Source organism: Salmo salar, chromosome 23 (genome assembly GCF_965601325.2).
Source record: "Salmo salar chromosome 23, fSalSal1, whole genome shotgun sequence".
Taxonomy (NCBI): domain Eukaryota; kingdom Metazoa; phylum Chordata; class Actinopteri; order Salmoniformes; family Salmonidae; genus Salmo; species Salmo salar.
This window is the reverse complement of record NC_138313.1, coordinates 50,419,001-50,445,195: the sequence shown is the minus strand read 5'-3', so window position 1 is coordinate 50,445,195 and position 26,195 is coordinate 50,419,001. Positions and strand designations below refer to the sequence as shown.

General features: G+C 44.0%; 1 protein-coding gene across 3 annotated transcripts in view; it reads left to right on the top strand.

Moving 5' to 3' along the window:
- The first annotated feature begins 3,091 nt into the window (after positions 1–3,091).
- Positions 3,092–26,195, top strand: part of pias1b (protein inhibitor of activated STAT, 1b) — a 42,230-nt gene continuing 19,126 nt past the window's right edge. Inside the window, exons 1-2 of one of the 3 annotated variants that reach the window (XM_082968209.1) lie at positions 3,092–3,139; positions 19,216–19,618. In XM_082968209.1, the coding sequence (XP_082824335.1) occupies positions 3,116–3,139; positions 19,216–19,618 (427 nt within the window). In that variant the 5' untranslated portion in view covers positions 3,092–3,115. Of the gene's footprint in view, positions 3,140–10,058; positions 10,201–19,215; positions 19,619–26,195 lie in introns of those variants that run through there. The other 2 variants (XM_082968210.1, XM_014170414.3) reach the window with 2 other exon arrangements.

Genomic DNA, 26,195 nt, shown 5'->3' with positions numbered 1-26,195 from the left:
ACGTGAGTGCTACGGGTCTGTAGTCATTTAGGCAGGTTGCCTTTGTGTTCTTGGGCACAGGGGCTATGGTGGTCTGCTTGAAACATGTTGGTATTACAGACTCAATCAGGGACATGTTGAAAATGTCAGTGAAGACACCTGCCAAATGGTCAGCACATGCCCGGAGCACACGTCCTGGTAATCCGTCTGGCCCTGTAGCCTTGTGTAAATTGACCTGTTTAAAGGTCTTACTCACGTCGGTTACGGAGAGCGTGATCACAGAGTCGTCCAGAACAGCTGATGCACTCATGCATGCCTCAGTGTTGCTTGCGTCGAAGCGAGCATAGAAGTGATTTAGCTCATCTGGTAGGCTCGGGTCACTGGGCAGCTCGTGGCTGTGCTTCCCTTTGTAGTCTGTAATAGTTTGCAAGCCCTGCCACATAAGACGAGCGTCAGAGCCGGTGTAGTACAATTCAGTCTTAGCCCTCTATTGATGCTTTGCCTTTTCGATGGTTCGACGCAGGGCATAGCAGGATTTCTTGTAAGCTTCCAGGTTAGAGTCCCGCACCTTGAAAGCGGCAGCTCTACCCTTTAGCTCAGTGCAAATGTTGCCTGTAATCCATGGCTTCTGGTTGGGGTATGTACGTACAGTCACTGTGGGGACGACGTCCTTGATGCACTTATTGATAAAGCCAGTGACTGATATGGTGTACTCCTCAATGCCATCGGAAGAATCCCGGAACATGTTCCAGTCTGTGCTAGCAAAACAGTCCTGTAGTTTAGCATCTGCTTCATCTGACCACTTTTTTATAGACCGAGTCACTGGTGACGGCAGCTTTCCCACTCGCCTTCTGCGGGTCCTGACGAGGCATCCGGCTCTTTGTCCTCTGTACCTGCATCGCTTCCTCTTGCAAATAACTGGGATGTCGGCTCTGCCGGGTGTTTGGAGAATATCGTGTGAGTCCTGCTTGTTGTTGAAAAAATCTTTGTCTAATCCGAGGTGAGTGATCGCTGTTGTCACGACTTCCGCCGAAGTCGGTCCCTCTCCTTGTTCGGGCGGCGTTCGGCGGTCGACGTCACCGGCCTTCTAGCCATCGCCGATCCACTTTTCATTTTCCATTTGTTTTGTCCTTGTCTAACGATGTCAGGCTCAAAAAGCCTCAAATTTGCCCAGATGGCCACCAATTTTTCAAACCTTGTATTGGTCAGCCTGTTGCGTGCTTTGGTGTGTGTGTGTTCCCAAACAAGGACCAGTTGCGCTCAGAGGCATTTGATATTGGTGGGATTTGGAGGATGATGGAGGCAACAGATGAAAGAGCATCAGATCCACAAAGTCCCGTCCACCAGGTGGCCGATGAGCTACGTCCCAAAGCCCTTGCTTGGAAGTGTACTTCGTCAGACTGCCAAGAACCTTGCACTCATCCAGGCCAAGGTGGCGAGACACGGTTAGTAATAACACCATAGGCCTTGTTGATCTCTGCAGCAGACAGGATGCTCTTGCCAGCATACTTGGGCTTCAGGCAGAAGTCTTCACGCTTTTTGATGTTTTTCAGAACTGCAGTTTCCTCTGCTTGGAGAAACAGTGAAGTGGGCAGGGCAGTACGGATTTAATCTCTTACATCTGTAAGCAGAGTCTGAACATCAGACAGGATGGCATTGTCCCTCACAATCCGTGCAATGGCTACTGCTATAGGTTTCAGGAGTGTCAGGCTGCTTACCACTCTCTCCCAAAATACATCATCCATGAGGATCCTCTTGATGGGGCTGTCCATATCGGCAGAGTGTGATATGGCCATTTCTTGGAGAGACTCCTTCCCCTCCAGGAGACTGTCAAACATGATGACAACACCACCCCAACGGGTGTTGCTGGGCAGCTTCAATGTGGTGCTCTTATTCTTCTCACTTTGCTTGGTGAGGTAGATTGCTGCTATAACTTGATGACCCTTCACATACCTAACCATGTCTTAAAGTAATGATGGACTGTCATTTCTCTTTGCTTGTTTGGTGATGTGGACACCAAGGAACTTGACGCTCTTAACCTGCTCCACCGCAGCCCCGTCGATGAGAATGGGGGCGTGCTCGGTACTCTTTTTCCAGTAGTCCACAACTAACAACTGAAGTCAGCCTGCAGGCACCCGGCCTGCCACAAGAGCACAATGAGCCACATAAAGCCCCCCTCCTGCCAAACCCTCCCCTAACCCGGGCGATGCTGGGCCAATTGTGCACCACCCTATGGGACTCCCGGTCACAGCCAGTCACGACACAGCCTGGTATCAAACCCGGGTCTGTAGTGACACCTCAAGCACGGCGATGCAGTGCCTTAGATCCCTGCGCCACTCGGAAGGCCCCTGGCATGTAAGGACAAGGTGACTTTTATCAATATATTCGCCTGTATTTACCCCCCCTCCATCCCTCCCAAAATGAAATGCTAATTAGCTGCTATCATAAAGAACTACAAATTCCATGATGATCTGGACAAGACTGTCAAATGGAGGCAAAGGGTAAGAATCTCTGGATTAACTATCTAATGTTAGCTAAATGTAGTAAAGAATAAATTGGCTACATTTCTTTAAAATGGACAATTCTGTGAACTGTCTTGTGTAAGTTTTAAACTGACACAATACCTGTTAGCAAAGGTGTCAGCTAGACGATGACGTGCAGGAGCATGCTGGGATTTGTAGTTTTGCATGATGTCTACTTTGATGCTAATTAGCATTTTCGAATCTGAGAGTAAATAAGGGATGAATATATTGATAAACGTCACCTTGTCTTAGAGAGATTTACATGGTTATCAAAACGTCACGCCAGGGTAAACCTACACGAAACAACACCCCATTTATTGGAAGTGTTTCTAAAATCCCCTATGGGATAAAATAATGTCTATATATGTTAGGAAAACGATTGGAACCATTTCTCTCAGACTGTTTTAAAGGGTATTATAACACTACCACTGCGGGACTCTATTTACTATAGATTGAGAAACCTATTGGATAAATAAATGTGGCAAGTCGTCGCTTGCTGCTGCTGCTGCTGCTAAAAAAAATAGTGTGCGGGTTTTGATCGGTGATTGATCTAGAAATGAGAAATAGAGCCTGGGGCTGGCAACCCTGATCACGCCTGCGCTAAGAGTTACAAGATGGCGGAGAGTGCGCAACTGAAGGTAAAGCGTATCCCGAAATAACAACACAAAAAAAAAATATATGTATTGTGTATTAAAGTAATCTCCATGGGTTACATATAGTTGGAATCCAATTTATTTTGAGGATTTATTTGATTTGTTGTAGGGAATGAATTATATATATATTTTCTATTTTTCTTGTGTGTACAAGCGGTAGAGTGGAAGTCGTAGGTATTGTTATTGTTAGCTAATAGCTAATAGCTAACGTTACGATGTTTGAGTCTTGCCTGCCTTCTAGCTTGATGTGTTGGTTAAACGATCTAACTGTTAGTTATGTGCTTAAACGTTACCAGTTAATATTTCACAGACATGTGTGATACATTGCCAAAACATTTGTTATACATAACCAGAAGCGCATGTTCTCTATCCGCCGGTGAACATTTACCAGCCAAAGAGCCATTGTTCTGAAACCCAATGTTATCTAGTAAACTAGCTAGTTCATTTACCAGAAAATACTAAATCGTATCATTTCGTGTGTTTACACTGAGCTGCACACGCAATCATGGTTATATAAAGACAATGTGGAGCCGGTGTGAGATATGGGTCAGAAAACGGACCTCAATTCAGGAATGTTACCTTAATACACATGGCTTTATTGAAAATATGGAAATACTGCTAGTTTTTTGGGGGGTGAAAACTGTCCCTTTTTCATCATCATGCTAGCTAGTTAGCAGTAACTACAGTCATATATAATGGAAGGCTGATTGGCTTGACAACTGCCATTCCCGAAGTGGCTACTGCTAACTAGCATGAGGACGAAAATTGGCAGTTTTCAGTCGACAACTGGCAGTATTTCAATCTTCTTGATGTATCAGTGTGGATAAAGGTGTAAAAAAATATAATAATAAACAAAAAAAATGGAGTACAGTTATCTAGTTAGCTAGCTAACGTGCCAACTAATACAGACTGTAGCTAGCTGGCTAGCTAGCTACAGTCTGACCGGGAGAATTAGCCTGGACCAGACGGCCATGAAGGTTTGTAGCTAGCTAGCTAGCTGATACCTTCCAGTTGAACGTGTCAACTTCTCTCCCACGATTAACAGTTGGCTAAATGGCTAATAGCTGCTTAGCTTGCTAATTACGAGAATAACGTCAAAGATGGTTATTACAAGTGAGTGTCAAAAAAAGATAGCTAGCTATCACGGTTAGCCATAAGTAGCTAGCAAAGTAGCAAGCTATTTTAGCAACAAACAAAAAAAACATTTAGAAAACTATTATGCAGAATGCGCCCATTTTAAATTCTGTTTTTAATGTAAAGCTAAAACGAAACTGAAATAAATTGTTGTGAGCCAAAGAGTTAGGACTTTATATTTAATGCAATTTTAAATGACCATTCTAGGATATGGTGTGCGGGCTGTAAATAATTGCTTGTTTCCCTGTTGTTGATGAAGTATAATTATTACATGATGTTGGTTTTGGGGGTTGGCTTCTGGTACACAGTATTTCCCTGTAATCCCACCCATCTGTAGTTCATCAGGGGGGGTTCTGGTCCACAGTACTTCCCTGTAATCCCACCCATCTGTAGTTCATCAGGGGGGTTCTGGTCCCTGTAATCCCACCCATCTGTAGTTCATCAGGGGGGGTTCTGATCCCTGTAATCCCACCCATCTGTAGTTCATCAGGGGGTTCTGGTCCACAGTACTTCCCTGTAATCCCACCCATCTGTAGTTCATCAGGGGGGGTTTCTGATCCCTGTAATCCCACCCATCTGTAGTTCATCAGGGGGGGTTCTGGTCCACAGTACTTTCCTGTAATCCCACCCATCTGTAGTTCATCAGGGGGTTCTGGTCCCCTGTAATCCCACCCATCTGTAGTTCATCAGGGGGGGTTCTGGTCCACAGTACTTCCCTGTAATCCCACCCATCTGTAGTTCATCAGGGGGGGTTCTGGTCCACAGTACTTCCCTGTAATCCCACCCATCTGTAGTTCATCAGGGGGGGTTTCTGATCCCTTGTAATCCCACCCATCTCTAGTTCACCAGGGGCTTCTGCTTCCCTGTAATCCCACCCATCTCTAGTTCATAGTATCACAGATGTGCTCAGGGGCCCAACTATCCATAAAGTCAGAGTCTTTGAGGAGTGCTGATCTAAGATCCTTTTTTATATTTTAATTATTAATATTTTACAGACCGGTGGGATCACTCCTACTCTAAGATGCTTTATGGATCTGGGCCCTGATCTCTGGACTGGAGTCTGTCCTGAATCCTCCCGATTCACAAGCTGTCTCTGTTACTCTAAAGTGTCTAGTTAAAGGAGTAGTTCACTTTTTTTACAACTTGATTTTAGACGGTTCCTCAACCTGAAATGTAGTCTATGGGGCCAAGAGAAACTAAACCACAGATTCTGTTCTCTATAAACAGATTTCAGCTAACTTTAGCCACTGCTATTGACAAAATAAATTGATGTGATGGGGCATTTTTGTTGTTGTTTAAATCGCCAGAAATCAACTCCATATTTGGTTCGATGTTACGTCAAGGTGACTTTTGCCCATTTTTAAAAACACATGGTCACATGCCTCATCACATCCATATATTTTTAGCTAGCGGTGGCTAAAATTAGCTTAAGGTTAATGGCCGTTTATGGGGGGTGGGGGGGGGGCAATAAACAGTTGCTACATCTATTTTTGGACTTGTAACTATGTAGTTATTTGATTCCCAAACGGAATCTGTGGGGATTTTTTTCTTCTATTTTCTGCCATAAATCTGCAGAAAGCTTTTTTTCCCTTCTTGACAGCAGTGTAGTAGCATTATTTAATACAATCTGGAACATGGTTTTATGTAAATAAATTCTTAATCCTGTGTATTAGATGACAATGAATCTACGGTTATCCTTCTACTGAATCCTAGTCAAAAATAACATCTATACAGACTCAACCTTTTTTATATGGTCCTGTTATTGTAGACGTGTTATTGTAAATGTTTCATTGTGGAAGGATATGATAAATAATAAATGGAATATCATCAACGAAGTACAGAGGCATATAAATGCTATTATAAACTGGGTCGATGGAGCCCTGAATGCTGATTGGCTGACGGCCGTGGTATATCAGACCGTATACCACGGGTGCGACTTTTACATTTTTTTTTTTTACTACTTTAATTACGTTTGTAACCAGTTTTTATATTAGCAATAAGGCACCTGGGGGGGGTTTGTGGTATATGGGCAGTATACCACGGCTAAGGGCTGTATCCAGACAGTCCTTAGCCGTGGTATATTGCCCATAAACCACACCACCTCGCGCCTTATTGCTTATTAAATAATATATTAATGAATATATTAATGAATATATTAATGAATCCATCTATACGTACAACACCAAATAGATTACATAGAGAATGATCTTTGTTCCATTCACCATATAACTAACTATTCATTAACTATCTGATTCAAAACAGAAAGTGGTAAAGTTGACTGATTTTGACTGAAGTTGCTTTTTAGTGCCCAATGCTATTATACTTTGCAATCAACAACATTAAAAAAAAAAAAATCTGAGGCTCCTTCTACACTGACTGACTAAGTAGCATCTGATAATGTGAGAAAGTCTCTCTTCATCCACTGAGGTAGTAGAGAGGAACAGATAGATAGATAGATAGATAGATAGATAGATAGATAGATAGCGTCCTGTCCTGACTAGCTGTCTACCAGTCCACTGACTTCCATTGCGTCTATCTTGTTGATGCCCATGTATCTGTGCCACTCCTCTGCAGATACCTGGCTCAGAGCAGGGATGGAATGGACATAGTCCTTAATGTCCTTTTTTCTTGCACCTACCACCTGGGCTGGATCTTGAACAGTTGAAGCCATGGCTGATTGGAACAACTCCGTGCAGGAGATCCTGTCTTCCTCTGGAAGCTGCCCCGGCAGCTCAGTCGTATGAGGTCGTCAGCTCCAGCTGTTCTGCCGTACTTTAACCTCTTACATCTAGACGTTCCGCTAGCGGAACACCTGCTCCAATATCCAATGATAGGCGTGGCGCGAATTACAAATTCCTCAAAAATACAAAAACTTCCATTTTTCAAACATATGACTATTTCACAGCATTTTAAAGACAAGACTCTCCTTTATCTAACCACACTGTCCGATTTCAAAAAGGCTTTACAACGAAAGCAAAACATTAGATTATGTCAGCAGAGTACCAAGCCAGAAATAATCAGACACCCATTTTTCAAGCTAGCATATAATGTCACAAAAACCCAGAAGACAGCTAAATGCAGCACTAACCTTTGATGATCTTCATCAGATGACAACCCTAAGGACATTATGTTATACAATACATGCATGTTTTGTTCAATCAAGTTCATATTTATATAAAAAACCAGCTTTTTACATTAGCATGTGACTAGCATGTGACTAGCATTCCCACCGAACACTGCCGGTGAATTTACTAAATTACTCACGATAAACGTTCACAAAAAGCATAACAATTATTTAAAGAATGATAGATACAGAACTCCTCTATGCACTCGATATGTCCGATTTTAAAATAGCTTTTTGGTGAAATTATTCTAAGTACATAGCCCAGGCATCACGGGCTAGCTATTTAGACACCCGGCAAGTTTAGCACTCACCAATATCAGATTTACTATTATAAAAGATTGATTACCTTTTGTTGTCTTTGTCAGAATGCACTCCCAGGACTGCTACTTCAATAACAAATGTTGGTTTGGTCCAAAATAATCCATCGTTATATCCGAATAGCGGCGTTTTGTTCGTGCGTCCCAGACACTATCTGAAATGGTAAATCAGGGTCGCGCGCAATTCGTGACAAAAAAATTCTAAATATTCCATTACCGTACTTCGAAGCATGTCAACCGCTGTTTAAAATCCATTTTTATGGATATTATAATATTCCGACCGGGAATATCCGTTTAGCTAAACAGAGGAAAGTAAACAAAGCTTTCGGTCGACGCGGGCACGAGCCTGAGTCTCACAGTACTGTAACCAGCCACTACCCAAACGCGCTACTTTTTTTCAGCCAGAGCCTGCAAAGCCACGATTCAGCTTTTTACCGCCTTCTGAGACCCTATGGCAGCCGTAGGAAGTGTCACGGGACAGCTAAGATCCTCACTCTTCAATAAACAGAGACAAGAAGAACGACACCTTGTCAGACAGGCCACTTCCTGCATGAAACCTTGTCAGGTTTTTGCCTGCCAAATGAGTTCTGTTATACTCACAGACACCATTCAAACAGTTTTAGAAACTTTAGGGTGTTTTCTATCCATATGTAATAAGTATATGCATATTCTAGTTACTGGGTAGGAGTGGTAACCAGATTAAATCGGGTACGTTTTTTATCCAGCCGTGAAAATACTGCCCCCTAGCCATAACAGGTTAAAACTGCATTTGCAGGTCCTCTAGCTTGCTGGTGATGTTGTGGGCTGTTGGCATAGTGGTCTCCTGGAGTTTTGTCAGGTTAGCCGCCATCTCCACATTTTTTTGTCCACGATGAACACCGCTTTCGCCTTCAGCAGGACCTTGTGTTTCAATGTCCTGGACACACTTGGCTGTTTTTCAGGTAAGATCGTAGTGAAGTCGGTGAGTGCAGGAACACCACCATCACTAGAGCGCACGACCTGTTCCAAGTCCTCAAAACACCTCTGGTGAAACCTCCAGCACGGGTCTCAAGAGATGGGGGGGCAAAGCAGGTGACGTGTCCGGAGTTTGGGGGAAGAGGCCCTTGGAAAATGCTGATGAAAGCCGCCTTCATGTAGCTAGCTGAGTCACTTACAAAAGCCTACACATGCTGAGTGAGTGAGTGAGTGACTGGTGAGGAGGGCCAGAGAGTTGTGTATGTGTTGAGCACAGTCGTTGGTGTTGAGAGAGCGCTGCAGCAGGCAGTCACGACAAGCGTCTGTCTCTACAGTGGTAAAGTTGACTTTACAGGTCTGCTACAATCGGTCGCTCACCCGCTGGCTAGAGTAGGATGGAGAGAGAGCACCTCTTCCAGCCAGGTCTGCTACAATGGGTCGCTCACCCACTGGCTAGAGTAGGATGGAGAGAGAGCACATCTTCCAGCCAGGTCTGCTACAATGGGTCGCTCACCCACTGGCTAGAGTAGGATGGAGAGAGAGCACCTCTTCCAGCCAGGTCTGCTACAACGGGTCGCTCACCCACTGGCTAGAGTAGGATGGAGAGAGCACCTCTTCCAGCCAGGTCTGCTACAACGGGTCGCTCACCCACTGGCTAGAGTAGGATGGAGAGAGCACCTCTTCCAGCCAGGTCTGCTACAATGGGTCGCTCACCCACTGGCTAGAGTAGGATGGAGAGAGAGCACATCTTCCAGCCAGGTCTGCTACAATGGGTCGCTCACCCACTGGCTAGAGTAGGATGGAGAGAGAGCACATCTTCCAGCCAGGTCTGCTACAATGGGTCGCTCACCCACTGGCTAGAGTAGGATGGAGAGAGAGCACATCTTCCAGCCAGGTCTGCTACAATGGGTCGCTCACCCACTGGCTAGAGTAGGATGGAGAGAGAGCACATCTTCCAGCCAGGTCTGCTACAATGGGTCGCTCACCCACTGGCTAGAGTAGGATGGAGAGAGAGCACATCTTCCAGCCAGGTCTGCTACAATGGGTCGCTCACCCACTGGCTAGAGTAGGATGGAGAGAGAGCACATCTTCCAGCCAGGTCTGCTACAATGGGTCGCTCACCCACTGGCTAGAGTAGGATGGAGAGAGAGCACATCTTCCAGCCAGGTCTGCTACAACGGGTCGCTCACCCACTGGCTAGAGTAGGATGGAGAGAGAGCACATCTTCCAGCCAGGTCTGCTACAACGGGTCGCTCACCCACTGGCTAGAGTAGGATGGAGAGAGAGCACATCTTCCAGCCAGGTCTGCTACAACGGGATGAAGGCATCGGTCATCTCATCAAGGATGACATAAATGTCCTTTCTTTCCCCTCTACAGCGTCTTTGATGTCCTGCTCATATTGTGGACAGAGCTGTGGCAGGTACTCTGTAAGGCAGGTGGGATGGCGCTGGGATAGGCCCTCCCTGCTTGCAGTGTTTCGTCAGAAATGTGGAGAACTTGGGCCTCTTCTCAAGAGGTATATCTGCTTTGATTGTTCTTGTGATGTCCAAGATAACCTCCACAGATGAAAGAAAGGAGTTATTATTTTTGCCAGACAGGAGGCTAGGGTCTGTGTTCTTGTTTGGATTGAGAGGGGGGGGGGGAAATGTAGAAAATAAAGAACAATGGTTCAGTTTTGGTAAATTTTAAGAATTCTCAGGTTGACTTCAATAGCAGGCCTACAGCTTTGAAGCTAAGCACACACTCTCCTGAAGCGTCGCATCCACCCACACACACACACCCGCCCACTCACACAGAGCCCATAAACCTGACAGTATGTCTCAAATACATTTTCAAACAATAGATAACTAAGAAGTCAAAATGTATTTTGGCTTGCTGCTTTTGTAATTTCTGACTTTAAAAAAAAATATATATATATTTTACCCTTATTTAACTAGGCCAGTCAGTTAAGAACAAATTCTTATTTTCAATGACGGCCTAACTGCCTTGTTCAGGGGCAGAACGACCATTTTTTTTTTACCTTGTCAGCTCGTGGATTTGATCTTGCAACCTTTTGGCTACAAGTCCAACACTCTAACCACTAGGCTACCCTGCCGCCCCTACTCTTCACTTGTTATGATAGCCAAAGTGAAGTGCTGGGGCTAACTTGTTAGGTAACTTTACCTGACCACAAACAAAACGAAACCAGGGAAGATCAGACAAAGGAAAACATTTTTCTTTCTAGAAATCAAATAGGGAGTGCCAACTAAGGGCGTGTTGACCCTCCACCTCTCTCAAGACAATTGGAGCACTAGGTCAGCCACTCTGAAATATCACCTGGGCCGGCACAGGTGAAACACCTTCCCACTAACGAGGTGACACCAATCAGTGCACCCTACTTGCTTAAAAGTCCAACCTTTTTAAAACATAAATGTAAAAACCGAAGCCTGTAACCAAGTCTCTCCTGGAGGATGGGTTTTCACTCTTTGGTAGCCTATTAAAATATAGCAACGTTACAATTACAACCTTTTTTACTTTTTGTTTTTATAAAAAATAATTCCTTGCAGGGTTCACATTTTGATTTCGTCCTGTTGTCCCTGGGACGATAAATGTGTCTACGGTTCAAAACACTCTGGGACGACACATCCTAAATTCATACAACCACTGCATTTAAAAAAAGAAAGAAAGGGTATTAATAAAAATAAAGTTATTTTAAAAGAAGCAATGTGGCTGATGCGACACATCAGACCGTTTTAGCTTAAAATGTTGCTGGTTGTATTTCTTCATATTTTAAACTGAACAATGCGCACGTGGCTGTAGGCTACGAGCGAAATGCAAGCGATTTCATGTGACCGAGAGGGGAGATCTAAAGATGCAACAACTAGCATGGGTTAATAATATGACTAGGATTATGCCTTTGGACAATAAAATATGCTGGTTTCAATGGCATATTAAGTGTTTATAAAGTAATTCCCTCAACAGTTCTATAGTCATATTTTGGCATATTTTGAAACAAGGTAACACATCCTTTTATAATATCATGAAACGTCCAGGTTTTATGGGTAAACAGTTTCAAAATGCTGACCACCGCCTTGGTGTTCGGTGCCCAATAGGCACTGTCCTTCGCTCTCTGGTCATGTGATCATTTGATCTGAACGAACCGTGCCTCGTATGTCGACTTAATCAAGCCTTTAGACATTAATGTTAATTATCCTTCATTATATTTGTCAATCACAACTGGGGTTTAGCCGAATTTATATGTAATTAAGTCTCATTAAAGTTTGGTTTACTTTACATATTCTTGCCCTCTTGTCAGCGTCGGGTTGGACATGAGGCTGTAGCCAATATGCATATCACCTATAAGGCTTAATTATTTATGAACGTGGATTTAAATATTATTCCAATGTTGGCCTCTGATTCAATTCAGATCGGACTAATTGTTTGATATTGTGACGTTTGTGTAATTTAAACATTTCGTTCGGATAACTTAAATCTATATATAAAAAAAAAAAATGCATGAAATGAATTTACTACTGTAAGTCGCTCTGGATAAGAGCGTCTGCTAAATTACTAAAATGTAAAAATGTTGTCTTACAATTCGTTTTCACCTCACAATTGGACAAGCTTTAATGTCCAGTCCTGTGTCCTACCAGTGTTTTTTTTCTGGATTAAAAAGTGGCTTGGGTGGTGGGTGTGGTATAGAGCATGGCAATGAGTTCATTTTAGAGGGCCCCCCCCCATCTTGTAGCTGTAGAGCCCGTGTGGCTCAGTTGGTAGAGCATGGTGTTTGCAACGCTAGGGTTGTGGGTTCGATTCCCACGGGGGATCAGTACAGGAAAAATGTTTTATGAAATGTATGCATTCACTACTGTAAGTCGCTCTGGTTAAGAGCGTCTGCTAAATGACAAAAAATGTAAACAATTTTTTTTTGCATTTTTAAGCCTATTTACTGCAATTCTACGAATTTCTCCATGGAGCTGAGAATGTTGCGGTTTTAAAGTTAATTTCCTGGAATTTTTTGAATTTTTTTCATGGATAATGCTTTTACTCAAACATAACAAAATGAATAACAGATATTGTCCCTGACTGTCTAGCTTGTATTTTGGTGATTTGTTAGTTCTCAAAGATTTATATTATAAAAAATGTTTTCAACATCATTTATCTGGATTTAGTCGTTTTAAAGTGTTTTTTTCATCTCGGAAATGAATAATACAAAATATATTACATTATATTAAAACAATGGCAGTAAAATCCCTGACATGGAGTAGTTAGAGATGAGTAGAAAATAGAAAATGTAGTCAGCCAGGCTCCCCCAGCTTGCGGGGGGGTCCGCCCCTTGGTTAAGACATTTTAGCAGGATAAGCAGGATAAGGATAAGCTATATTTTGGTAGCCTTTGGTACATTCTGATGGTAGATTTGTATTTTCAACCAGCAACTATTGGAAATAAGACTGATCACATTTTTTTCACACTTTTAGTGTTAGTTTCATCAGCTGTTGTATAAAGTTATTTATATATATATTACACTGAACAAAAAATATAAACGACAGGTAAAGTGTTGGTAACATGTTTCATGAGCTGGTATAAAATATCCCAGAAATGTTCCATGTGCACAACAAGCTTATTACTCAAATGTTGTGTACATATTACATAAATAAATAAAAAAGATTTGCTTACATTCCTGTTAGTGAGCATTTCTCCTTTGCCAAGATAATCCATCCACTTGATTTGGTGTGGCATAATCAAGAAGCTGATTAAACAGCATGATCGTTAAGTCATTGTAGATAAGAATTTGACTTTCCTAGTTAAAGGTAAAAAATCGAATAAAAATACACGGGCACCTTGTGCTGGGGACAGTAAATGGCCACTCTAAAATGTGCAGTTTTGTCACTCGACACAATGGCCACAGATGTCTGAAGTTTTGATGGCGTGTGTAATTGGCATGCTGACTGCAGGAATGTCCACCAGAGCTGTTTCCAAAGAATTCAATGTTAATTTCTCTACCATAAGCCTCCTCCAACGTTGTTTTAGATAATTTGGCAGTACGTCCAACCGGCCTCACAACCACAGACCACGTGTAACCACGCCAACCCAGGACCTCCACATCCGGCTTCTTCACCTGCGGGATCGTCCGAGACCAGCCACCCTGGACAGCTGATGAAACTGGGTTTGCACCACCGAAGATTTTCTGCGCAAAACTGTCAGAAACTATCTAATGGAAGCTCATCTGCGTGCTCGTTGTCCTCACCAGGGTCGTGACCTGACTGAAGTTAGTCGTTGTAACAGACTTCAGCGGGTAAATAAATGCTCACCTTCGATGGCCACTGGAACGCTGGAGAAGTGTGCTCTTCACGGATGAATCCTGGTTTCTACTGTACCGGACAGATGGCAGACAGCGCGTTCCAGCCAATACAGAACCATTGAAAAGGAGGGTATTCGAAGGAGATGTGACCACTTGCCTCATGCAGCACGAAACATCAAGTCCCGGCTCTGGCCACCCAAGGATATTCAGAGTCAACTCCTGCGTTGTCTTGGCTGTGTACTTAGGGTCGTTGTCCTGTTGGAAGGTGAACTTTCACCCCAGTCTGAGATCCTGAGCGCTCTGGAGCAGGTTTTCATCAAGGATCTCTCTGTACATTGCTCTGTTCATCTTTCCCTCGATCCTAACTAGTCTCCCAGTCCCTGCTACTGAAAACATCCCTACAGCATGATGCTGCTGCCACCACCATGCTTCATCGTAGGGATGGTGCCTGGTTTCCTCTAGACGTAACGCTTGGCATTCAGGCCAAAGAGTTACATTTACATTTTAGTCATTTAGCAGACGCTCTTATCCAGAGCGACTTACAGTAGTGAATGCATACATTTCATACATATTTTTTTGTTGTTGTTGTACTGGCCCCCCGTGGGAATCGAACCCACAACCCTGGCGTTGCACACACCATGCTCTACCAACTGAGTTCAATCTTGGTTTCATCAGACCAGAGAGTCTTGTTTCTCATGGTCTGAGAGTCTTTTGTTGCCTTTTGGCAAACTCCAAGCAGGCTGTCATATGCTTTTTACTTAGGAGTGGCTTCCGTCTAGCCGCTCTACCATAAAGGCCTCATTGGTGGAGTGCTGCAGAGATGGTTGTCCTTCTGGAAGGTTCTCCCATCTCCACAGAGGAATTCAGGAGCTCTGTCAGAGTGACTATCGGGTTCTTGGTCACCTCTCACCTCTAGGGTTGCAAAGGGTTGGAAACTTTCTGGAAATTTCTTCATGGGAAGTTAAGCCCTAGAATTTTGAGAATTTCATCAAAAAAGTTATAAGTAAAAGAAAAATTGTGGGATACACATAAGGGAATTCTAGGTCTTGTGGCATATTTTGGTTAAACTATCCCCAAATCAATGGAATTGCAACCCTCTGCATGCACAGTGCATTCTTCCATCACATGTACAGCTGATTCTCAAGATCTCGCACACTAATGAGATGCTATTGAGCCCACACTACTACACTGTCTGAGCCAAGGACTACATGCTTTCTGGTAAGTTTTGACTACAATACTGGGTGGGCTGAATATATTGTGACATTATTTTTTTTGTTAACTAGTAAATAGTAGCCTACAGCAAAGTGTGTTTTAAATCATTTCTAACTTGTTAGCAATTTCTGCTAGTTAGCAAAAACTACCATGTGGGTTTTAGCTTGCTTGAGCCTGCTAGCTGAGGAGTGTTAATTCACCTGTTTCCATACACGTTTCATTTTAAAAAATGTATCTTACAAAGGAGTTGTTTAATCTTAACTATTTATCTGTACAAGGAATTGTATTTCTTTTTTTTGTTTCAAAATTTTTCTTCTAATCTTTACAGGAAAATGCCACGGGCGCTATCTGATGTGTGGAGACATTTCACTGCAGCTACTGTAGAAGGAAAAGCTGTGTACATTTGCAAATACTGTGCCAAATCATATGTGAAGAATGCAACAAAGATGCAGAATCATTTGGCCAAGTGCATAAAGTTCCCTCAGCGCTCACAACAAGCAACCTCTGACTAAAGTCCCTCTACTTCTATGCGAAGTGAAAATGATGAGTCAGACACCTTATCGATAGCAACAGCTCAGGGTCCTCCTGGAATCAGAAGGTTTGACTCAATGGAGGAACGTAGTCAGAGAAATGCTGATGAATGTCTTGCTCGAGCTGTGTATGCAACTGGTTCACCTCTGATGCTCAGCAGACACCCCTCCAACCAGACATGCTTTATCTACTCATTTGCTGGATGCAGAGTTCAACAGAGTTCAAGTGAAGGTCAAGCAAATCATAGAGAAAGCAGACTGTATTGCAATCATCTCTGATGGCCGGTCGAATGTTCGTGGGCAAGGAATAATTAACTACATCATCTCCATCCCTCAAACAGGTTTCTACAAGAGCACAGACACAAGGGACAACAGACACACCGGTCTCTACATTGCAGATGAGCTGAAGGCAGTCATCAATGACCTTGGACCACAGAAGGTATTTGCACTGGTGACAGACAATGCTGTGAACATGAAGGCTGCTTGGTCTAAAGTGGAGGAGTCCTACCCTCACATCACACCCATTGGCTGTGCTGCTCATGCATTGAATCTGCTCTTCAAGGACACCATGGCACTGAAAACAATGGATACACTCTACAAGAGAGCCAAGAGAGCCAAGGAAATGGTTAGGTATGTTAAGGATCATCAAGTTATAGCAGCAATCTACCTCACCAAGCAAAGTGAGAAGAATAAGAGCACCACATTGAAGCTGCCCAGCAACACCCGTTGGGGTGGTGTTGTCATCATGTTTGACAGTCTCCTGGAGGGGAAGGAGTCTCTCCAAGAAATGGCCATATCACACTCTGCCGATACGGACAGCCCCATCAAGAGGATCCTCCTGGATGGTGTATTTTGGGAGAGAGTGGTAAGCAGCCTGACACTCCTGAAACCTATAGCAGTAGCCATTGCACGGATTGAGGGAGACAATGCCATCCTGTCTGATGTTCAGACTCTGCTTGCAGATGTAAGAGACTAAATCCGTACTGCCCTGCCCACTTCACTGTTGCTCCAAGCAGAGGAAACTGCAGTTCTGAAATGCATCAAAAAGCGTGAAGACCTCTGCCTGAAGCCCAAGTATGCTGGCAAGAGCATCCTGTCTGGTGCAGAGATCAACAAGGCCTATGGTGTCATTACTAACCGTGTCTCGCCACCTTGGCCTGGATGAGGGCAAGGTTCTTGGCTGTCTGACGAAGTTCACTTCCAAGCAAGGGCTTTGGGATGGAGATGCAATATGGCAATCGCGCCAACATAGCTCATCAGCCACCTGGTGGACGGGACTTTGTGGATCTGAGGCTCTTTCATCTGTTGCCTCCAGAGTTGATGTTGAGATGTGTCTGTTACTTGAACTCTGTGAAGCATTTATTTCGGCTGCAATTCCTGAGGCTGGTAACTCTAATGAAGTTATCCTCTGCAGCAGAGGTAACTCTGGGTCTTCCATTCCCGTGGCGGTCCTCATGAGAGCCAGTTTCATCATAGCGCTTGATGTTTTTTTGCGACTGCACTTGAAGAAACTTTCAAAGTTCTTGAAACGTTACGGATTGACTGACCTTCCTGTCTTAATTAAAGTAATGATGGACTGTTGTTTCTCTTTGCTTATTTGAGCTGTTCTTGCCATAATATGGACTTGGTCTTTTACCAAATAGGGCTATCTTCTGTATACCACCCCTACCTTGTCACAAGACAACTGATTTGTTCAAATGCAATAAGAAGGAAAGAAATTCCACCATTTTAAAAAAAAGGCACACCTGTTAATTGAAACCCATTCCAGGTGACTACCTCATGAAGCTGGTTGAGAGAATGCCAAGAATGTGGACAGCCATCATCAATGCAAAGGGTGGCTACTTTGAAGAATATAAAATATATTTTGATTTTAACACTTTTTTTTGGTTTGTTGGTTACTACATGATTCCATATGTGTGTTATTTCATAGTTTTGATGTCTTCACTATTATTATTCAACGTAGAAAATAGTAAAAAATAAAGAAACCCATGAATGAGTAGGTGTCAACTTTTGACCGGTACTGTGTGTATATGGATAGATGGGATGTGTAGACTATATGAATAGAATATGTGACCAACTGGTTCGGTTTTATGTAAAAAAAAATAAAAAAATAAGTATTTTTTTTTTTACATTGGATAAAAGTAGAGACTCAGAGATAGAAAATGGTATTACATACACTACAGTTGAGGAACAATGAGCAAAGTAAATCTGCTTTGAAAGTTGATTAACTTGTAACCCCACTTCTGAGAAAATGGTCCTTGGAATGTTTTGGTACACCTACTGGAGAGCTCTTCTTTGTCTACACCCATTCAGCATCGTTCACACCCTCATAAGCTTTAGCCACATGTGAGGCAGTGTACTAAACAACTCTGAAATCGGAGTAGATAGCCAGAGTGAATTTACCAGCTACGCCTATCGGCAGTTGTCGCAGTGACATCATGAACATTCTATTGAAATAGTTACTTGCATAGTGGAGTCTTTTTTTTGTTTAGACATGTAGCTAGCTAGCTAAACAATGAACCATTAATCTCAACTCGTAACGTTTCGACCCTGCATGAATCTGCAGGTAGCTAACCAAACGGGTTCAATGTTAGCTAGCTAACCTTAGGCTATAACTAGCAATGCAAATTGCTCTCAGATATGAATAATATTCCTACACAGATCATACACGTAATGTTAGCAAGCCAGCCAGCTTAAGTTAGCCAGATAGCTAACAGTACACTAACTTGAAATGAAAATGATTTTCTGACAAAATTATGAATGTGTAATATCCGAATATGTAGCTAGCTAAACTCTCTTACCTGTGTACATGGATGGACACTTCTCCCTCTGTCATGGTTGCCCTTAGTTTGAAGATGTAATCCGGAGGTTTTATACAACAGCCTTCTGTGTGTTCTCTTATCGACTCGTCTGCATATTTTGCAGTCAAACGCCAGAACCTTCTCCATCTCCTTAGCTATCGTACTGTAATTCCACAGATTTTTTGCAAGAGCAACAGTTCTACTACGTGATGTCTTTATTAAAAAGCCACGTTAGAAAAGATTACCGACACATACTGAGCAGCTCATGTTATAGACGGAAGCGTGCTACATGGCAGACCAATCCAAACACATCTCTCTAGATGTCCAGCCCATCCATTATCTCAGCCAATCATGGCTAGCGGGATGGTTTCTTTTTTTAAACCAACTAGGCTCGTAATTTAACAATTTAATTCACATTTTCAGATGGCATACAAGTTTGTTATTAAGGCACATGAAAGTTCATATGTCCCAGAAGGCATTTCTTTCAAAATAAAAAACGCATTTAGATTTTAAAAAAAGTTGCTTGAATGACTAGAATACAGTATATACATATGAAGTGGGTAAAAAAAAATTATGTAAATGTATTTTAGTTGTTCTACTCGTGTGTCCTATTATCCTCTATGTTTGTAGTACTGTGAAGTAATAATGCTGATTTATTTAAAAAAAAAAAATAATAATTAAATTTTTATTGATTTTTTCTCCCAAAGCAAATGGTGATGAGCCTTCGTGTTTCAGAGCTACAAGTTTTACTAGGCTACGCAGGACGCAACAAGCACGGACGCAAACACCAACTGTTGACCAAAGCCTTGCACCTCCTTAAGGCCGGCTGCAGCCCCGCTGTCCAGATGAAGGTGAAGGAGCTCTACAGACGCCGCTTCCCCGCCAAGATGCTGTCTCCGGTGGATCTGGCCCTGCCCAGTGTCCACTCCACCTCCAGTCTATCCGGAGGCCTCACCTCGCTGGGGTTTGACAGCCACGGGTCCCCCTCGCCTGGCTCTCTGCTGGTGCCCAAACAGGAACTAGGCCTTCACCCCGTACACCCTGACGTCAAGCTCCAGAGACTGCCCTTCTACGACATGCTGGATGAGCTTATCAAACCCACCAGCCTGGGTAAGTGGTGCTTAGACTTACATACATACATACATACATACATACATACATACGCTGAGTGTACAAAACATTAAGAACATCTTCTCTTTTCCATGAGACCGACCAGGTGAAAGCTATGATCCCTCGTTGATGTCACCTGTTAAATCCACTTCAATCCGTGTAGATGAAGGGGAGGAGACAAGTTAAAGAAGGATTATTATTATTTTTTTAAAGCCTTGAGATAATTGAGACATGGATTGTGTATGTGTGACCATTCAGAGGGTGAATTGGGCAAGACAGAAGATTGAAGTGCCTTTGAACAGGGGGATGGTAGTAGGTGCTCAGGGGCATCAGTTTGTGTGTGTCAAGAACGGCAGCGCTGCTGGATTTTTCTTTTCACGCTCAACAGTTAACCGTGTGTAACCAACCAGTTAACCAATGCTTCCCACAGTTGTGTCAAGTTGGCTGGATGTCCTTTGGGTGGTGGACCGTTATTGATACACACAGGAAACTGTTGAGCGACAACCCAGCAGCGTTGCTGTTCTTGACACAGTCAAACCGGTGCACCTGGGCACCTACTACCACCATACCCTGTTCAAAGGCACTTAAATATTTTGTCTTGCCCATTCACCCTCTGAATGGCACACATACACAATCCATGTCTCAATTGTCTCAAGGCTTAACAATCTTTCTTTAACCTAATCCAAGATGGCGTAGCAGCCAGACGTCTTCTTGTCTTTGTCCTGTCGTGTCCCTTGTATATATCTTTTTAACATCTTTTTCTTCGCATATCTTTAAAAAATATTTTCCTAAACTTCAACTTCTAAATACTCTCCTGCAACCCGCCTCACCCAATGTGGCGTGGATCAGTTTTTCTTCCTAAAGTATTTCTATTTACTTCGGATCTGGAATCCCTCAACTGAAGCTAGCCAGCTAACTAACTACCAGCTATCAGTCAGCAAACCATTGCTAGCGGTCATCAGCTAACCTTAAGCTCGGAAAGCTCTCGCCAGTTCGAACAACGTAACGCAAACCAGAGCATAACGGACTAATAATAATAATAATAATAATAATAATAATAATATTTTTTTCCCCATATCCCCGGATTCCTACCGCAAACTCTGAACATTTTCATCTGGATCTTCACAACTAGCTAACCGCAATCCCGGGTGACTACTCCTGGCTAGCGTTTCCATCCCGGAGCAAGCACCAACTAGCCTGAAGCGAGCCCGGCCAGGGCTCCTGGGCTACCACCGAAGCCCACTCCTGGGCTACAATATCCAGACCCCTTCTACTGCCGGAACCTCGCTGATCCTCTACGACTGGAATACTGACATAATCTGCCCGAGGATTCCAACAGGCCTCTCAGGCGCGACGTCCTCTGAAGACCCATTCTGCTAACCGCGGCCTACTAGCTACCTAGAGCTACTTGGAACCCTACTAATTCCACGAAATGGTCTTTCGACGTCACCGCACAAAGAGGCAAAAACAGACTTACCCCCATCGCGACGTCCCCCAAAGGCTAACTTGCTAGCCCCGGTCTGCTAACTGCTAGCCCCGGTCTGCCAACTGCTTGCTTGCTAACCCGGTCTGCTAACTGCTAGCATGTTTAGCCCCGGTCTGCTAACTGCTAGCATGTTTAGCCCCGGCCTACTAACTGTTAGCTTGTTAACATCGGCCTGCTAACTGTCTGAATCGCCGTGTCCCCAGTCAGCCCAACCACTCGCTGGACCCATATGTTCACTTGGCCACGCATGCCTCTCTCTAATATCAATATGCCTCGTTCATTACTGTCCTGGTTAGTGATTACTGTCTTATTTCACTGTAGAGCCTCTAGCCCTGCTCAATATGCCTTAACCAACCATGTTGTTCAACCTCCCACATATGCGATGACATCACCTGGTTTAAACGTCTCTAGAGACTATATCTCTCTCATCATTACTCAATGCCTAGGTTTACCTCCAATGTACTCACATCCTACCTTACCTTTGTCTGTAGAGGCAAAAACAGACTTACCCCCATCGCGACGTCCCCCAAAGGCTAACTTGCTAGCCCCGGTCTGCTAACTGCTAGCCCCGGTCTGCCAACTGCTTGCTTGCTAACCCGGTCTGCTAGCATGCCAGCCCCGGTCTGCTAACTGCTAGCATGTTTAGCCCCAGAAACCTGCTCCTTTTACTCTCTGTTTCGAACGTGCTAGACGGCCAGTTCGTATAGCCTTTAGCCGTACCCTTATCCTACTTCTCCTCTGTTCCTCTGGTGATGTGGAGGTTAATCCAGGTCCTGCAGTGCTTAGCTCCACTCCCACTCCCCAGGTGCTCTCATTTGTTGACTTCTGTAACCGTAATAACCTTGGTTTCATGCATGTTAACATTAAAAGCCTCCTCCCTAAGTTTGTTTTATTCACTGCTTTAGCACACTCTGCCAACCCGGATGTCTTAGCCATGTCTGAATCCTGGCTTAGGAAAACCACCAAAAACCCTGAAATCTCCTTCGCTAACTATAACATTTTCCGCCAAGATAGAACTGCCAAAGGGGGCGGTGTTGCGATCTACTGCAAAGATAGCCTGCAGAGTTCTGTATTACTATCCAAGTCTGTACCCAAACAATTCGAGCTTCTACTTCTAAAAATTCACCTTTCCAGAAACAAGTCTCTCACTGTTGCCGCTTGCTATAGACCACCCTCTGCCCCCAGCTGTGCCCTCGATACCATATGTGAATTGATTGCCCCCCCATCTATCTTCTGAGCTTATGCTACTAGGTGACCTAAACTGGGACATGCTTAACACCCCGGCCATCCTGCAATCTAAGCTTGATGCCCTCAATCTCACACAAATTATCAATGAACCTACCAGGTACAACCCCAAATCTGTAAACACGGGCACCCTCATAGATGTCATCCTAACTAACTCGCCCTCCAAATACACCTCTGCTGTTTTCAATCAAGATCTCAGCGATCATTGCCTGCATCCGTAATCGGTCTGCGACCAAACGACCACCCATCATCACTGTCAAACGCTCCCTAAAACACTTCTGCGAGCAGGCCTTTCTAATCGACCTGGCCGGGGTATCCTCGAATGACATTGACCTCATCCCGTCAGTAGATGATGCCTGGCTATTCTTTAAAAGTGCCTTCACCATCTTAAATAAGCATGCCCCACTCAAAAAATGTAGAACTAGGAATAGATATAGTCCTTGGTTCACTCCAGACCTGACTGCCCTTGACCAGCACAAAAACATCCTGTGGCGTTCTGCATTAGCATCGAATAGCCCCCGCGATATGCAACTTTTCAGGGAAGTTAGAAACCAATATACACAGGCAGTTAGGAAAGCTAAGGCTAGCTTTTACAAATAGAAATTTGCATCCTGAAGCACAAACTCAAAAAAGTTCTGGGACACTGTAAAGTACATGGAGAATAAGAGCACCTCCTCCCAGCTGCCCACTGCACTGAGGATAGGAAACTTTGTCACCTCTGATAAATCCACTATAATTGAGAATTGCAATAAGCATTTCTCTATGGCTGGCCATGCTTTCCATCTGGCTACCCCTACCCCGGTCAACTGCCCGGCACCCTCCACAGCAACCCGCCAATGCCCCCACCATTTCTACTTCACCCAAATCCAGATAGCTGATGTTCTGAAAGAGCTGCAAAATCCGGACCCATACAAATTAGCCGGACTAGACAATCTGGACCCTCTCTTGTTGCAACCCCTATTACTAGCCTGTTCAACCTCTCTTTCGTATCGTCTAAGATTCCCAAAGATTGGAAAGCTGCCGCGGTCATCCCCCTCTTCAAAGGGGGTGACACTCTAGACCCAAACTGCTACAGACCTATATCCATCCTACCCTGCCTTTCTAAGGTCTTCGAAAGTCAAGTTAACAAACAGATTACCGACCATTTCGAATCCCACCGTACCTTCTCCGCTATGCAATCTGGTTTCAGAGCTGGTCACGGGTGCACCTCAGCCACGCTCAAGGTACTAAACGACATCATAACCGCCATTGATAAGAAACAATACTGTGTGGCTGTATTCATCGACCTGGCCAAGTCTTTCAACTCTGTCAATCACCACATTCTTATTGGTAGACTCGACAGCCTTGGTTTCTCAAATGATTGCCTCGCCTGGTTTACCAACTACTTCTCTGATAGAGTTCAGTGTGTCAAATCAGAGGGCCTGTTGTCCGGACCTCTGGCAGTCTTTATGGGGGTACCACAGGGTTCAATTCTCGGGCCGACTCTCTTCTCTGTATACATCAATGATGTTGCTCTTGCTGCTGGTGATTCTCTGATCCACCTCTATGCAGACGACACCATTCTGTATACTTCTGGCCCCTGTTTGGACACTGTGTTAACTAACCTCCAGACGAGCTTCAATGCCATACAACTCTCCTTCTGTGGTCTCCAACTGCTCTTAAACGCAAGTAAAACTAAATGCATGCTCTTCAACCGATCGCTGCCCGCACCTGCCCGCCCGTCCAGCATCACTACTCTGGACGGCTCTGACTTAGAATACGTGGACAACTACAAATACCTGGGTGTCTGGTTAGATTGTAAACTCTCCTTCCAGACTCACATCAAACATCTCCAATCCAAAATTAAATCTAGAATCGGCTTCCTATATCGCAACAAAGCATCCTTCACTCATGCTGCCAAACATACCCTCGTAAAACTGACCATCCAACCAATCCTCGACTTCGGTTATGTCATCTATAAAATAGCCTCCAACACTCTACTCAACAAACTGGATGCAGTCTATCACAGTGCCATCCGTTTTGTCACCAAAGCCCCATCTACTACCCACCATTACGACCGGTACGCTCTCGTTGGTTGGCCCTCGCTTCATACTCGTCGCCAAAACCACTGGCTACAGGTCATCTACAAGACCCTGCTAGGTAAAGCCCCGCCTTATCTCAGCTCGCTGGTCACCATAGCAGCACCCACTCGTAGCACGCGCTCCAGCAGGTATATCTCACTGGTCACCCCCAAAGCCAATTCCTCCTTTAGCTGCCTTTCCTTCCAGTTCTCTGCTGTCAATGACTGGAACGAACTGCAAAAATCACTGAAGCTGGAGACTCATATCTCCCTCACTAGCTTTAAGCACCAGCTGTCAGAGCAGCTCACAGATCACTGCACCTGTACATAGCCCATCTGTAAACAGCCCATCCAATCTACCTCATCCCCATACCTGTATTTATTTATTTATCTTGCTCCTTTGCACCCCAGTATCTCTACTTGCATATTCATCTTCTGCACATCTACCATTCCAGTGTTTAATTGCTATATTGTAATTACTTCGCCACCATGGCCTATTTATTGCCTTATCCTACCTCATTTGCACTCACTGTATATAGACTTTTTGTTTTATTTTGTCCTACTGTATTATTGACTGTATGTTTGTTTTATTCCATGTGTAACTCTGTTGTTTTATGTGTCGAACTGCTTTGCTTTATCTTGGCCCGGTCGCAGTTGTAAATGAGAACTTGTTCTCAACTAGCCTACCTGGTTAAATAAAGGACTTGTTCTCAACTAGCCTACCTGGTTCAATAAAGGACTTGTTCTCAACTAGCCTACCTGGTTAAATAAAGGACTTGTTCTCAACTAGCCTACCTGGTTCAATAAAGGACTTGTTCTCAACTAGCCTACCTGGTTAAATAAAGGTGAAATAAAAAAACAAACCTGTTTCCTCCACTTCATCTACATAAGGGATCATAGCTTTCACCTGGATTCACCTGAGTTTGTGGAAAGGGCTTGGTTTTGTACAGACAGTGTATATTTCACATACATTCCATCATATACACTGTTTTTTTTATTAAAGCAATAAGGCTTTAACCTATAGATTTATTGTGATTTAACAGTTGTTTCTAAAACATATATAATTAGGATGCGTGTCTGTCTATCCTCTCTGTTAGGTCCATAGAATAAAGAGTGTATGGTCCCATCTCTAGGTTAACCCACAGCGTATCCGCCATTGGTTAGGTCGTCCCATCTCTAGGTTAACCCACAGCTTATCCGCCATTGGTTAGGTCGTCCCATCTCTAGGTTAACCCACAGCGTATCCGCCATTGGTTAGGTCGTCCCATCTCTAGGTTAACCCACAGCGTATCCGCCATTGGTTAGGTCGTCCCATCTCTAGGTTAACCCACAGCGTATCCGCCATTGGTTAGGTCGTCCCATCTCTAGGTTAACCCACAGCGTATCCGCCATTGGTTAGGTCGTCCCATCTCTAGGTTAACCCACAGCGTATCCGCCATTGGTTAGGTCGTCCCATCTCTAGGTTAACCCACAGCGTATCCGCCATTGGTTAGGTCGTCCCATCTCTAGGTTAACCCACAGCGTATCCGCCATTGGTTAGGTCGTCCCATCTCTAGGTTAACCCACAGCGTATCCGCCATTGGTTAGGTCGTCCCATCTCTAGGTTAACCCACAGCGTATCCGCCATTGGTTAGGTCGTCCCATCTCTAGGTTAACCCACAGCGTATCCGCCATTGGTTAGGTCGTCCCATCTCTAGGTTAACCCACAGCGTATCCGCCATTGGTTAGGTCGTCCCATCTCTAGGTTAACCCACAGCGTATCCGCCATTGGTTAGGTCGTCCCATCT